General features: G+C 33.8%; 1 protein-coding gene across 1 annotated transcript in view; it reads right to left on the bottom strand.

The window, feature by feature from the left end:
- The window catches only part of LOC145276995 (electron transfer flavoprotein subunit alpha, mitochondrial-like), a 163,348-nt gene extending 153,405 nt beyond the window's left edge, over positions 1-9,943 (bottom strand). The window contains exon 1 of the mRNA XM_080128573.1: positions 9,791-9,943. Coding sequence (XP_079984699.1) covers positions 9,791-9,829 — 39 coding nt within the window. The 5' untranslated portion in view covers positions 9,830-9,943. The remainder of the gene's footprint in view (positions 1-9,790) is intronic.
- Between the last annotated feature and the right edge of the window lie 6,547 nt (positions 9,944-16,490).

Here is a 16,490-nt window from a genome sequence, read left to right as displayed (position 1 = left end):
CACAGGTTGTTTGTTCATTTTCAAAGAACTCCCATGGCAGGTGCTTGTCTGAACTCCAATCTCTGGTCCCCCCCCCTCGCCAATCTTTCACGAAAAAACACTCGTCTAGCTGAATCCACTGTGAAAAATTCCCCTCACTCTTTATCTGTGCCTAAATCAAAACGTGGATTCCATGAACAAAGCTTCTTTCTTAGAACTGCACGCCTGTGGAACTGTTCCGTCTGCCTGCTTCCCACCTGACTACAACTTGGATGTCTTCAAGTCCAACGTTAACAAATTCCTAATGAACCGCCCCCTTAAGTAAACACTTCATCAAATCTCCACACTAACGTAATGTACTTGCAATAACCCTTATCCCTGAGTGGCTTCCAGGCCTTGATAAGTGGTGATCACTGTGTAAAAAAAAAAAGTTATCCCAGTCATCTATTCTATCCTCAGTCAGTGAATGAGAAATCCTTCGAGACTGAGGAAATTTTCATTTTGTTTGCGACTGAGGAAATTTTCATTGTCCCAATCCAGGGTGCCTTTTTTGAGGGAGGTGGATTTTTTCTACCTTAAAAACCAACCGTGTATCTAACTCTGCCCTCGTAGGGTGGCAAGTAAATAGGGACTTCTCATTTTACACTGATTTTCTGCAACAAAAAAAATTACATATTGAAAAAGGGAGATAACTGAATAACATTTCAAGTTTCTGAAACGACAACATTGACATGAACACTAATTTCTATGACAGCGTTTTTAATCTTTCTTTTTTTTTTTAACATGGTTTTAAGTTCTTGGATAATGTGGTTGAAACCCATTTCAACTTAAATAATGACACTTGTGCAATTTAACATCCTCAAGCAAATTAATTTTCAATTTAAAAGAAATCCGTCCATACAAGGAAAGAGTCCGCTCTTGCCCATGTAAAGAAGGGCTTTCTAAATTTTCTTAGGATTATTAAACTGAACAATAGTCTAAATAATTTAGGTGACTAAAATAGGAACTTGCCACATAAATATGATGTAAATATTTATTTCTTACTATCAACAAAAAGAAAAACATGCAATCTTCTTAAAATAAATGTCAAAAATTTTATTTAAAGAAGTAAACAGTATTGATCGATTTTAGTACTTATGCAGAATACAGACCATGGTGAAATAAGATTTAGAAACCTATTCTTAACATAAGGAGGGAACTTTTCTGCTATTTTTTTTTTATAACTATTTTGTACTTTCACTTAATTTAATAAACAAAAGATACCGTAAAAATTGAATTTAACTTGAAAATCCTATCTATTAGGTTAAGAAGAAAGTCCTTGCGGAATTTTTACTTTTGATTTCAAATGATGTATTTTCAAATAAGGTTTTGTTATAATAACTTTATATATCATTTTAAAGAGCGTTTTTTGCTCTAACTAATCATTTAAATTATAATCGTTTTAAAACAATTATGTCTTCTTTTCAGAACGTTGAATACAAGATGGAATAAAGCAACTTTGCGCAATTTTCTTATTTCAATTAAGTAAGGCCGAAAAGCTGCTGAAACAGCTTGCAATATCAATAAAGTCTTTGGCCCAACAACCACTACTGAATGCAAAGCACAATGGTGGTTTAAGAAATTTTGTGGTGGCGACGAGTCTTTAAGAAGATGAGCATAGTGGTTGGTCATCGAATGTTGACAACAATCAATTAAGAGTAGACACCGCCAAAAATGGCCGAAAAATCAAGTTGTTGTTTTTTAAAACGAAATTACATTTATTAAAATCCATTATTTCTGAGTAACTTTTTTTTCCAGAAAGATAAAACCCTGAATTTTATCATATAGAAAACAGAATAATGTAAAACTTTTTCTACTATTTTTAATTAAATTTTAAATGTTAAATTTTCCCAAAAAGTTAACAATTGACATTTTTTGTCTTGCACAAAAACCGTAAAATATTTTTAAAAAAAGGTTTTTGAAATAATTAATTTATTTATTTGTTGTCTAACTAAGATTTAGGATGATTTTCTATGAAAATATGCAAAAATATTATAATATAAGTACCTGGATTTCAAATAATTCCACTTATTCATATAGGCAACCAGTTACTTCGCGTCGATCTAGACAATGTTTACGTTTGTACTTAATAAAAAGCAAACTATGGAAAACCAAACAGGCCAAAAAAAGCTTATTTTTCAGTGACAAAAATTTCAATGTATTATTAACGCTGAGGCTGGCCAGTACCAGATGGGTGACCATTTGTATGAGTTTGGTTTTTAATGTGTATGTGTGTGGTGGCCAGGCTCCCCAAAATGGGGGGGGGCAATTTAAAGCAGAATAAAAAAAATTATTTCAGCGCGTTTGGTCCACCGTATTCGAAAGGCGGCAAACGTTTTCAAACGGGATCGAAAAAATGATGCCATTTTTAACACAAAGGGCACAATATTTATCAAATTTTTTTTTTGCATCGATTCTTCAAAGCATGCCCTGTTTAATAATGGTCATGCATTATTCGGCTTGCTAAAAAAAAATTGTTAATTTATTTATCAAAGATTTTAAAATGGCTTTTTTCGTATAAATATTAAAAAAAATTTTTTGTTGTTTTGCTTAACTTAAATTAATTATTTTACTTAACTTATTCACCGAATTTCACACTTCAAAACTCAAAAGCGGGATAATTAAACACAATCGAAGTTCTGATATTCAGATGTCAAAATAAGATATGCAAACAATTTTTTTTTTTTTTTTTTAATCTATAATCCTGTCCCTTACAACAACACAATATGTTTTGTTCAGATTCAGATGATTATTTTAAGCATATTTGGAACCCCCTCAAGACAAGGGGGGGGGGTTGTAAGCAAAAAAAAAATATATATATATAAATATCGTTTATGAAAAATAAGTACACTGTTATAAAGTTCATTCTTCTCTTAATAATCGCTGAAAATTTTGTATTGATTGGATAATTACCTGATTTTTGGTAGATTTTTAAAAAGACGGTCCGTCAAAAAGTACTTACCTGTCCCCCCCCCCCCAGTTTTGGCGGTGCCTAATTAAGAGTCTTAGTCAAAGCCAATCCATGCACAACTGTTCAAGAACTTGCTTTTGAATAACATAACCAATTTCAAACCACTTGAGATTGGAAAGACAAACAAAAATTGATAAATGGGTGCCTCACAAATTGGACGACAACCAAAAGGTATGCCGTTATGAAGTGTCATCTTCCCTTCTTTCACAGAACAAGAATAACTTGTTTCTCGACCAGGTTGTGACTTGTGATGAAAAGTGGATTCTTTACGACAGCTGTCGATGCTCAGCTCAGTGGTTAGACGCCGACAAGGCTCCATGACACTTCCAAAAGCCAAAGTTGCCCCAAAAGAAGGTCATGCTGACCGTTTAGTGGTTTATCCATTAGTTTTTAGGTGAAACAATTAAGGCGAAAAAGCACTGTCAACAAATGCATCAGAAACTTCAACAACAACATCCAGCATTAGGTGTGTCAGAATTTGGGGGGAATTTTTGACACCCCTTACAAAAAACTGTGAATAAAATATAAAAAAACTCGTAATTTCTCTTTTTAAAGTGGGTTGTTTATTTTCTTTATGGAATATACTTCCAAAATAAACTATTAAAGTCGTTTAAAAAATAATAGAAATATTATTTTTCATTTTTTAAAAAACAGTGTTTACAAAGTGCCTGCACGCCTTCATGCAGCCATTTTGTTTACGTAATGAAATCAATTGAATTTTATGAGCTAAATATTTTTCAATTTTTAAACTTTAAAAATCTATCAAAATTTTTCTGTTGGTTCAATTTTTACGATATTTTCAGGTTCAATGTGAAATTTTATGTTCTTTCCAATAAACTGGATATAATATTCTAGATAAGGGTTTTTTTTTTTAATCACCCCCCCCCATTTTTAAATGTCTATTAAAATGAAAATAATTTTCTCACCTCAAATTTATATATCACAAATTGAAGATAAAAGATCAATAAATAAAATAAGCTAATTTAAAACAACAAAAAATACAGTTATTCGCAAATTTACCTGTAAAGTCCAAAGTTTAAAACCTTTTTTAAACCACATTGAATTTTTTTTTCAGTGAAACCTTATAATCTTATATTGCACAGAAAGTTTCGTTTAATTACGACAATTATTTCTATTTCATTCAATGTTTTTTTTAGATATTAAAAAAAAAAAATTCACTCCATAAAGAAGAAATAAAATATATTAAATCAAAAACTCATGTATTTCTTTGAGAAAAGAAAAAAAAAATTCCTCGACTGTTTTTTTGTTTAATGGCAAAAACTTATAAATAAAATGTGACTATTTTTCACCTATGGTGACACATTTCTTCACGCACAAGGCTAGACGGCTAACGCGAACATGTGGTTTTTACGTCCTTCTGTCCATCTGTATTTCAAAACAAGAAGAAACACCGTTTTGGCATTTCACTAACACCGTAACAATGCTTACATAATGGCGGCCTTTTCAAATAGTTGTTTAAAAAAATTCTTTTATTTAAAAAATACATGGAATTTAAAATATAAATATGGATAAATTCTTAACAATGAAGAATGGAAGTACCCATTGAATAGTATTTTTTATAGGTAAGATATTTTTTGGCATTTATTAGCAATACACATGGCCGTTAAAATGCTTTGGATGATCAGATTTCAAGGGGTTTCTGCTAAAATAGTCATATTTTAAAAATCAAAGCACTTTAAGTCTTCAAAATACCACCGTTTGGTTCAGAAATGAATATACTTTCAAATGAATTAGTAAATAATAACATACATTATATATTTTTAGAGTTTTAAGCAAATAAAGTGATAAAAATGTGAACATCATAAAACAGCATTTCGATAAGTTTTTGTAACCCCCTCCCCCTGATTTCTAAACATTCGTACCGTGTTTCTGTAAAGAATTTTTTAATGAAATTTGGAAATTAACCAAAAGAGATGTAATTTTTAATAATTTCGAGTGTCCGAAATTCATTTGATCACTCGTTTTTTTTGTTGTGTTAAAAAAAAAGATTTTAAAATGGTGAGTATTGAAAATTTTGAAAAAAAATATCTTCGGACACTCACTATTAAATAAAACAATCTTTTTACTATGTTTATTCATTAAAAAGATGATTGAACAGTGTTTTCTCTAGTGGTACGTAGCAATTTAAAAACATACTATCCAAAAAAATCGTTATGAATTTGAATCAAGACTTCTGTAGTATTAGTGATAGTAGCAGCAGCAGCAGCGATAACATGGCGTAAACAGACATTTGTTTTTGTTGTTTATTTTTATTTCAAATCGATTTTTTTTTTAATTGAAAATCTGGTTATAAAAAAAAATTCTTACATGTTAGAACTAATTTGTTATCAACCATACAAATATTTAAAAAAATTGGGTAGTAATAAATTTTTAAATATTTTAACAAGCGGAAATGTGAAATATGATGTTTTGGTTCACGTGTACGATTACGAACGGTAACACACTTCTAATTTTCGTCCCTTAAAAAATGTTTTCAGTGAATTATCAAATGGAAACTAATCTACCCGATTATTAAAAAAAAAATTTTTTTAAATAATCAATATTTAAATATTTGTAGGAGGTGCTCTAGCAGTGTCAGAAATTTCGTGAAAATAGTGAATAATTCCACCCCATCTTTCCAAGCTTATAACTCCTCGAAAAATGTAATTCAAGCCCTAATTTTTTTTTTCAATTAAAGGAGTAAGGACCAAGGTTTTATTTAAAAAAAAAAAAAACAAAACAATGTGTTTTTTTTTTTTTTAAAAGGTTTTAAACTTCGGACTTTACAGGTAAATTTCTAAAAAACTGATTTTTTTTTTTGTTTTAAATTTGAATATATTATTTATTGACCTTTTCTCTTCAATTTGTGATATATAAACCTATTAAACATAAATTAATTATTTACTTTTTAATAGACATTTCAAAATGAGAGGCGTAAATTATTCGACCCCCTATCTTTCTAAGCTTATAACTCCTCGAAAAATGTAATTCAAGCCCTAATTTTTTTTTCAATTAAAGGAGCAAGGACCAAGGTTTCATTAAAAAAAAAAAAAAAAGACAAAAAGAAAAAATGTGTTCTTATAAAATAAGGTTTTAAACTTCGGACTTTACAGGTAAATTTCTAAAAAACTGATTTTTTTTTTTGTTTTAAATTTGAATATATTATTTATTGACCTTTTCTCTTCAATTTGTGATATATAAACCTATTAAACATAAATTAATTATTTACTTTTTAATAGACATTTCAAAATGGGGGGGGGCGTGAAAATGGGGGGGGCGTGAAAATGGGGGGGCGTGAATTTAAAAAAAACGTTTGTCTAAAATATTATATTCGGTTTATTGGAAAGAACATAAAATTTCACATTGACCCTGAAAATATCGTAAAAATAGAATCAATAGAAAAATTTTGATAGATTTTTAAAATTTAAAAATATTGAGTTTAAAAATTGAAAAATATTGAGTTCGGAAAATTCATTACTGTTTTAAAAAAAAATAAAAATATTTTTATTACTTTTAAAACAACTGTAATAGTTTATTTTGGAAGTATAATCCATAAAGAAAATAAATAACCCACTTTTAACAGAGAAATTACGAGATTTTTATATTGTATTCGCAGTTTCGTGTTAGGGGTGTCAAAAATTCCTACAAAAATTCTGATACTGCTAGAGGTGCTCAGTTAAAAAATAACAACGGTAGGAAAGGACATGAAATGTAATTAAAAATCAAAATAACATTAATTCAAATTTTTTAACAATTTGTCAGCTTTAGCAAAAACTTGTTTCTTTTTTTATATTTAAATAGAATTTAAATACTTGATATTTTTCCAAGCATCATATTTTCTGTTAGAGGGACGTCACTTTTTTTTTAAATAATATTTATTTTTGTCTGTTTGTCATAATTCTTGTAAAGTTTCACAATGGGTATCAAACAACCTCTTAAAAAAAAATGTCTAATCTCAGGTACGAGTGGTAAGCCTCCTCCTAAAACCTTTAGCCTTAACAATAACGCTAAGTACAAGTGGCAGAGCTCCCCACTAAACAAACTTTCCCCATGAGCTCATATACATGTAAAAAAAAAAAAAAGCATAAAAACGTTTGAAGAAAAGTGCACATGATTAATCCCCCCCCCCCAAAAAAAAAAAAAATTGGTCAACTGTCCTAAAACGCTAGGATCATCTTGAAATCGTGAATTATTTTACATTTATGTGAAACCAACCGCCACTCTAAATTCTAAAATTGTTTTTGTTTTGTTTCTATCAAGTCTTCAGGATGTTCACACATAATTTTCCTTAGCCCTATCATTAACCCAAAGTCAGAGTGGCAACCTCCCTACCTCCTCATAATTGCACAAAGACCCTCTTAAAACCACGCATCGCCTTTTAGAAAACAAACAAAAAAAAAAAAAAAAAAAACACCCAGGATTTATCTAACATAGGAAAAAGGGAGGGGGGGTAACTGCCTTAAAGCGCTCGAATGATTCAAAATGGGAAATCATTTTACATTAAATTCTAAAATAATTTTTGTTTATCTTTTATTAAAGTTTTTCAAGTTGTTCACATGCAATTTTCTATAAAGGTAGAATCACATATTTTGGAGAGGTGGTCAGATGGTGAGGGGTAACAGAAGGTATTAATCTACAATAATACCAAAGAAATATTGCAATATATTCATTTTAAACCAATCCTAGATGTCGATTTCAGTTTTTGGCACATAAAATGCATTACAACTAAACTTTGAGTTCTCTAACTTCTTTTCTTTTAATGAATACATGGCATTTTTAAGCAATCACAGCATATTTATTTGTTGATTTTCTTTAAATCTTTTTTTAAAGAAAACCGACTTAAAAAACATAATTTGCTATTACCTGTTTTTTTTGTTTTTTTTAATTTGGTCTTTGCTCCTTTAATTGAAAAAAAATTAGAGTTTGAATTACATTTTTCAAGTAGTTATAAGCTTGGAAAGATAGGAGGTCGAATTATTCAATTTTTTTATCTCAATTCTCCTCCAAAACAATGCCCAACTGCATGTTGCTAACTGACCCTGCAAAAGCTGAACGAATTGAACTACGAAACTGCCTCATCCACTATACTCTCCAGACCTCTCATCTACCGACTACCATTTTTTCAAGCATCTCAATAAATTTTTGCGTTAGAAATGCTTCAAACACGTAAGCGATATCAAAAACGCCTTCAGCGACTTCATCGATCGCCACCAGAATGCAAGATTTTTATGTTGCTGGCATAAATACATTTGTTTTGCGTTGATAAAAATGTGTTGATTCTGATGGTGCTTATTTCGATCAATAAACTTTTGTTTGAGCCACAACATGTTCATCCGTATTTACAATTTAAAAACCGCAAGAACTTTTTTGTGAACCTGATAAAAACTAGCACGATCTGACTACATAAGAACCAGTTTATATAACACACACACACACACACATTATTAAGTTTGGTCGTAAATTATTATGTAACGATGACATAGTTAACCGGAACCCAAAAATATAACTTAAAAAAGCAAACACCTTACATATTAAATGTATTATTTTTTTTACATCAAAATTTTTTCTAAATTTAAATTCATACAATTCAAATGGGGGTACTCATCATGCACTTATTGATCCGTGCTGAACTGAAATAATAACGTTATTATTTAAAAAGCCATTCTTAACATTCTTAACAAGGTGTTTACTGTTTCGTACCTATTCTGTACTTTAACCTTACAATTGAATAAAAAAAAAAAAACATAAAACTTTAAGGTGCTAATGCACTTACTGATCAGCGCTATTTTTTTTAATCGTATTTCCAAGTTTAAAGTTTTATATGTTTTTTTATTCAATTGTAAGGTTAAAGTATAGAATACAAAACACCCTCCCATATTAAAAATGGCTTTTTAAATAATAACGTCATTATTTACGTTCGGATCACTCTCTGCACTAGCACCAAGTACAGAATAGGTACAAAACACCCTTCCTCCCCATGTTAAGAATGGCCTTTTAAATAATAACGTTATTATTTCAGCACGGATCAATAAGTGCATTTAGTACCAACTTTAATTAAACTTGGAAATACGATTTAAAAAATAGCGCGGATCAGCATTACTCAAATGGGATATGAGGATGTGAGGAACGTTATTTATTTTTTTGTAAGGAGAATCTTCAGTTATAGATTTTATAAATAATAAAAATAAAAATAAAAGTAGTTAAGAGTTTTTAAGATAATCAAGAAAGGAATTAGAGGTTATTTCTTTTTCTTTTTTTATTTCAAGTTGTAAGTTTGAAAACAACAAATAAAGCTATAATTTAAACAAATCCAAATTAAGTTTCTCGTGTTGCGGATCGGGTAAAACGTGCTAAAATTTATAAACATCAGTAATTCAAAAATAACCTTTTTTCTTAACATTTTGCTCGTTAGGAGGGCATAGTTTTCACGTGTTCCGATTTGTGAAACGAATGGGTGAAAAAGGGCATTATTTTCTTGGAATATTTTAATTCTTCTTATCGGAATACACGTGCACGTGTACACAAGTAAAATACATGTATTTTAAAAATAAACTTTAATTGAAAATGAAAAACAAAAGTGTAACTCTATATTTATTTTATTGTTTTTAACCTAAGTTCAAAGGTTGTTTTGGTAAATGACACGTTTTTTCAAATCGAATATTAAAGAAACTGGAAAGATTCTCAATAAATGCAATTTTATTTTCTTCCTTTCGACCATGAAGCGGAGTGAAATTAAGAAGAGTTATATTTTTTTAAAGGAGGGTGAGGTTAATTTTTTTTTTTAAACCATTGATTACTTACAGCAAGACGGAGAAAAGTTTGTCTGCTCGTGGACAACATGATTCGACTTTCACCACAGCTGTGGAAGGTGTTCCAATTTAGTTTCGTATTTTAAAAAAATCCTTCAGTCAGTTGAGCTAGTAGTTAGTTTCGTAGCTCTCACAATATTAGTATTGATTTCAGTTAATGTTATTTTACTTATACCTCTCCCATTCAATTGATGATGAGAATATATTGAGCCGACTCCCAAAATTTTATTGAAAAAATAAATTAATTAAAAAATAATAATAACAACAGCGACCACCATCACTACCTCTTCTTCTTCTTCTTCTTCTTCTTACAGAGGCTATCCATCAAAGATTTCTCTTTGAAAACAATTTGTGGTATTCTCTGGAGTCTGAGTGACAACAAGTTTCCCTAGATTTCCAATACTTTCTATCTCTTTCGATAACCTTTGCAGATGAATTTGCGTTATTGCAACAGTCGCTTACCATTGATTTCTTATTGATAGTAACCATTAGCCTTCACTAGAATTTAGATGGTAATAAGCCTCCCGAAGTTTCCAGTACTCTTTACACTTATCCATCGGAGGTCTGGCTAGTGCATTTCCATCCACCTTGACTCTCCTCACTTATCTGTGGTGTTCTCTGGAAGCTGAGTGGCAACAAGTCTCCCCAGACGTCCAGCTATCTCCACCTCCTTCGATAGCATTTGCAAATAAATTTGCGTCATCGCAACAGCCTCTTACCATTGATTTCCCGCTGGTAGTGGCCATTGGTCTGCATTGGAATTTGCGTGGCACTAAGCCTCCCCAAGATCCCAGTTCTCTTAACGCTTGTCCAGCGGAGGTCTGATCAGCGCTCTCTCCTCAGTCTTTTCATCCTCCTTGACTCTTCTCGGCTTTTTGGTATCTCTTTTTATGGGGGTGGGGCGGTGATGAGACAATGGGAGGAGATGCATGATGGGAGTGTAGAACTTGTAGATATGCAGCTTCAGTGTTCTACATTCCCTGTAACGCTTCTTCGTTATATTGTATTCATGTATTATTCTCCGCATTCAAGGGTTTTCCTTAATATTTCAGTCGTTTTCATTATCGTTAGCCACTGTATTTTTGCAGCCATTCCTCTGATTCCAATTTCTCCCATTCATAACTCACTTGAGTGTTATTTCTTCTGCCCGTCACACCAATAATTTCCTGGGTAAGGTTGACACTGTTGTCCAAACTTCTGTACACGTAACGCACCTTCTTCTCTCAACTCCAAACAAACTTCTGCTAATTCAACTTATTTCTTCAAAATCCAACTCCAAAATGAACGTCCCTCTAAAAAATCAACCCTCTTTAATCTCCAATCAGGAGCATCTCATTTGCATATCGGGTGGTCACATTGCAGGCATATAAAGAGATAAGGCAGCCATTTTTATTTCTTTCTTCTTCATTCATTTCGTTCCACGTCCGACCCATTGAATTATGCACACGTACTAGTTAGGTAAGTCACGCATTTCCCTACACTTTTTTCAAAGTTTTTCGGAATTGTTCCTAGTGCTCCTACTATTATAGGTATTATTTTGATTTTCTTCATCATCCAAATCCTTTTTAACTCTCTGGCTAGCTCTGTGTATTTGCTCCATTTCTCCTTTTCTTTCATACTCACTCTGTGGTCCGCTGGGACAGCAAAATCTACGATTTGACAGGATTTTTCTTTCTTGTTAATTATTACGACATCTGGTCTACTTGCTTGGATGGGTTTGTCCGTCTGTATGTCCATGTCCCATAAGATTTTGTGGTTCTCATTTTCGAGTACTGTTGCGGGTTTATGCTTATACCATTTGTCTGTGCATTCAAAATGCAGCCATTTGCACAATTCCCAGTGCACTGCCCTTCCCACTTGGTCATACCTGTTTTTGTATTCCTTTTGGGCCAGTTTGCTGCATTCACTTACTATATGGATTATCGTTTTGTCTCTTTGTCCACAGAGTTTGCATTTGCTGTTTTCTTGTGTTTTATCGATCCTTGCTTTGATATGGTTGGTTCTTATTGAGTTATCTTGTGCTGCAGTTATTAAAGATTATTATTATTATTATTATTATTATTATTATTATTATTATTTCACTCAATAGGAGTTCTCACACAAGCCATCATCAGAGATTGCTCACTGATAAAAACCGGTAGTGTTCCCCAGAGTCTGGGTGACAAGTCTCCCCAGATTTCCAGTAATCCTCACCTGTTTTGACAACCTTTGCAAATAAATTGTATTATCACAACAGTCGCTGGCTGTTGATTTCTCACTAGCAATGATCATTATTCTTCACTGGAATCTAAATCTCCAACATCCCAGTCCCCTCTATACCTGCCCAGTGGAGGTCTGGTAAGTGCTTTTACTCCCCAGTCTTTCCATCCTCCTTGATCCTTTAACTATTTGGTGTAGTGCCAGCCGATGCCGGTACTACAAATTGTTTTTCTCCTTTTTTGTGGAGGGAAGTGAGAGGAGGGGAGGAATATGGCTAGGAGGATGAGGAGGGGATGGGGAGAGAGATAGATGGAAAGGGAATTCTTCTTCTTCTTCTTCTTCTTCTTATTATTATTATTATTATTATTATTATTATTATTATTTCTTTCTTTCCTTTTAATTTTTCTCTTTTTCTTTTCATTTTCTTTTTTCTTTCCTTATTCTCCTTTATAATGAAGTAAAGTGATACCCCCACTGTATTGACAAGCGTTGTGTTAATATTCGTTTTATTACCCATGCTAACACGTTTAAAAGTGCTAGTTTTACACCTAAAAACAATGCATGTTTAATCTTTTTATGTCTTGACACTTCTAATGCAACCGGATGTTTAACCATTGGGTGCTTTAATCTGCGTGACAGAAATTCTCACCCTTTTTGCTCATGTCATCATTGAACACAACCAATGTGTTCTCATTTTTTGACAGAGGGGCAACATACAGTTCTTCAGAGTGAACCGTGCCACATTCAAAAAGCATCCTACTTCCAGTGATCTATCACTATCTTCTAGGAAGGATCTCCACAGAGGATTAGTTTTCTCTGACCTAGCAATTGGCTTGCAAAGTCTTACTCCTCAATGCTATACAACACTGTTTCAGATTTGTAGATTTGCTCAGGTGTCCCCATTGTGACACATTTGAAGAAGAAACACTTGAGCACACTTTCTTGAATGCCGTGATCTCCTAAAAGATAGCAAAAGGTCACTGGACCTCGAATAGGTTTTGTGTTTGGCTCAGGACTCTTTGAACAACTATATCTCACCCTGTTGTACCTTTTTGTAATATTTGTTAGGGTGAGTAAGTAAGGAAAAGAAATAACGAGACATCATAAAGCTATCAAAGCCATTTTATCATACAATAAAGGACACAACTTGCACAGGTAAAACAACAAAACAGGATAAGATAATCAATATCATGACATCCCTTTAAAGAAATGAATGTTCAAGCAGAGTTTGCTGGAAGGAGTTTCAAGTATGAACCTTTCCTATAAGTCGTATCTTTCGGGGGGGGGGTTACAACACAACCTTATCTTGTGATTGTTCCAGATGGCTTGCTGTTGCTGGACTGTGCTTTTTGTGCAGGTCTGTGTATTTCTGCAGAGGGAGTACAGATGCTGGTGAGTGTGTTGGGAGTTTCTTCAGGATGTATGTTTGAAATGTTGTATGGTGTAAACTGAATGTGATGTGAGTGTGTATTATGTAGAAATGTCTGTGTTATATTGGGAAACTGAGTATTTTTTTCTGAGATGCCTGCAAAGAACCTGTCTTCTTGAGGTCTCATCCATGTAGGATTGGGGTTCACTGCAGGCTCCTCTGATGACTGTTGGAGTGTACCTTTCCGTGTCCTGTACTCACACCCATTGTCACGTGCTGAGATTAGGGAGATTCTTAGCATGCTTATCATGTTGTCTTTTCTGTGACTCCTGTCACTGTAGTAGCTGATCCTGAATTTTCTCTTTTTGGACATTTTGGTTGGTGCCTTTTGTGGGGAGATTGTTGCCCAGTTTATGATTAAAGAGTATTTCTCCCGGGGACAGGATAACATGATCTATCGAAGTTGATCGGAAACATAATATGCTCATGTTTATGTCCTTATTGCTTAGTATGGCTTTTTTCATGGCTACTTTGATCTGTTATGCCATTCGATTGGGGGTATCTGGAAGAAGAGTTGATGTACTCAAAATCCCATGTTTTAGTAAATTCTCTAAAATGCTGAGAGTTAAACTGTGAGCCATTGTCACTAATAAGCCTTTCTGTTCAGCGAAGATTTGCTTGATACAACCGATTACTTCTCTGTTGAAGAATTCGTTTAGTTTGCGGATGAAGGGGTACTTTGAATAGTAATCCACAATGAGGAAGTAATTAAGCCCATTAAGGCTGAAAATGCCAGTAGCTATGATTTGTAATGGTCATACAGGGATCACATGTGGCATGTCTCAGCTGTTTGGTGCATTGCTGTATTATCACGTCAATGACATTATTGATGTTACTCCAGAAAACACAGGCTTTAGCTTTTAGTTTACCTTTGTCACTTCCTTGGTGCCCATAATGTAACTTTTCTAATATCTCCAGTTGCATTGATTTAGAGATCAGTATCTTCTTATTTTTTAGCAGTACACCATTCTCAATTATGGTTGAAGGTCTTTATGTAGTTTTCTGCAAGATTCTGACCAACCCTTAAGAATCAGTGCCCTCAATTTGCACAAAATTGGATTGGTGTTCATTGCTTGACGATTCTGTGTTAATTTTTTATTGAGAAGTGCACAAAGTTTACCTTGACGTCATGATCAATGACTTCTTTATTCCTTTTCCTGGACAGTCTAGATAATCCATCAGTAAATAGCATCTCATTGCCTGGTCGCTACTTGATGATCATGTCATATTTTTGGAGTCTTAATAGCATTCGTTAAAGTTGGTATGGTGCTGCTATTAAGTTCTTGAGACAAATCATTCCCAAAGGTTTGTGGTCACTTTCAACTTCAAATAAACAACCGCAGATATATGTTTGAAAGCGTTCACAGCCAAAAGTGACAGTTAAGAGCTGCTCTGTTTTGGTAAACGATTTTGAAGCGAAAGATATGGATCTGCCTTCTTGGATTAGGGCTGCTCCCACTACTCTGAATGATGCATCCACTTGTATAATGGAATTTTTTGAGGGATCATAATAGTGGAGTAACATCTTCTTGCATATTAAGTCCTTTATCTCTTGCAGCGATTTCTGGTCGCTATTGCTTCATTTGTAGTCAGCATCTTTTTTCAAGAGTTCTCCAAGGTTTGCCATGAGGTCTAAAAGCCTAGGAATAAATGGTGCTATGTAGGTAATAATTCCTAGTATCTTTTGCAACTCAGTAACATTAGTTGGGCTGGAAAATGATTTTATTTCCTCCACTTTTGGGGGATCTGGGTGAATCCCGTTCTTGTTAAAGATAGCGTCAAAGAATCTTATTTGTTTCTGATTGATTGCACATTTGCTACTGTTAAATGTAAGGCCAGCAGCCCGTTCACTCTCCATCAGCTTTCGTAAGTTGTGATCATGTTCTTCTTTGGTTTTTCCATGGATGATCACGTCATCATTCAGAGCTTCATCATCCAGGGCATCTCTCGATGATCATCTTTTTTGGAAAACGTCTTGGGACATAACCAGGCCAAACAATATCTCTGGAAGGGTTTTTTTTTTTTACATGGTGGTCATCACTTATCAAGGCCCGGAAGCCACTCAGGGATAAGGGTTATTGCAAGTACAGTACATTAGTGTGGAGATTTGATAAAGTGTTTACTTAAGGGGGCGGTTCATTAGGAATTTGTTAACGTTGGACTTGAAGACATCCAAGTTGTAGTCAGGTGGAAGCAGGCAGACAGAACAGAGTTCCACAGGCGTGCAGTTCTAAGAAAGAAGCTTTGTTCATGGAATCCACGTTTTGATTTAGGCACAGATAAAGAGTGGGGGAAATTTTTCACAGTTGATTCAGCTAGACGGGTGTTTATCGTGAAAGATTGGCGAGGGGGGACCAGAGATTGGAGTTCAGACGAGCACCTGCCATAGAAATAACGATAAAACCAGGATAGGCTCGCAACGTCTCTTCTGTGGGAGAGAGGTTGCAGGGTAGAGAAAAGGGCATCCCCCACTAAGCCACGAAATCTATTTTGTACTCTATCAAGGCAGGATAGGCTGTTTTTAGCAGCTCCTGCCCAGATATGGCAGCAGTATTCCATCCTTGGACGTACTTGGCTTTTATATAGATAGAGAATTGCATCAGTAGTGAAATATCTTCTGGAGCGGTAGAAGGATCCCACCATCTTTCCAGTGACCTTGGCAACAGACTTGATGTACGTGTTCCATTTCAGATCAGGAGTAAAGATCAAACCCAGAAGCTTGTCAAAACACGGGGCCTCTCCCAGACGAGAGCCATCCATCCCAATTGATGCCAGATGGGGATCAGAACGTTTATGATGTAAGGATAGGAGTTTGGTTTTAGATGCATTAAAGGTAACCAGCCACATCTTCCCCCACTGAACCACGCGCTCGAGATCAGAGGAGAGAGAATCAGAGAGAGCTTTGTCATTTACAGCCTTTGATGTGTTGCCGTAGATGGTTGTGTTATCAGCATAGATGTCAACGAATGATTTAAGTATGTGTTTAGAGAGGTCATTGATGTAGATCAGGAAGAGAGTTGGGCCCAGGATTGACCCTTGAGGGACTCCAGCATTAATACTGCAG

This window comes from Euprymna scolopes, chromosome 5 (assembly GCF_053919585.1).
Source record: "Euprymna scolopes isolate OS-2025 chromosome 5, ASM5391958v1, whole genome shotgun sequence".
In the NCBI taxonomy this organism is placed as follows: Eukaryota; Metazoa; Mollusca; class Cephalopoda; order Sepiida; family Sepiolidae; genus Euprymna; species Euprymna scolopes.
The sequence above is the reverse complement of the archived record's forward strand: the minus strand, read 5'-3'. Positions and strand labels throughout refer to the sequence as shown.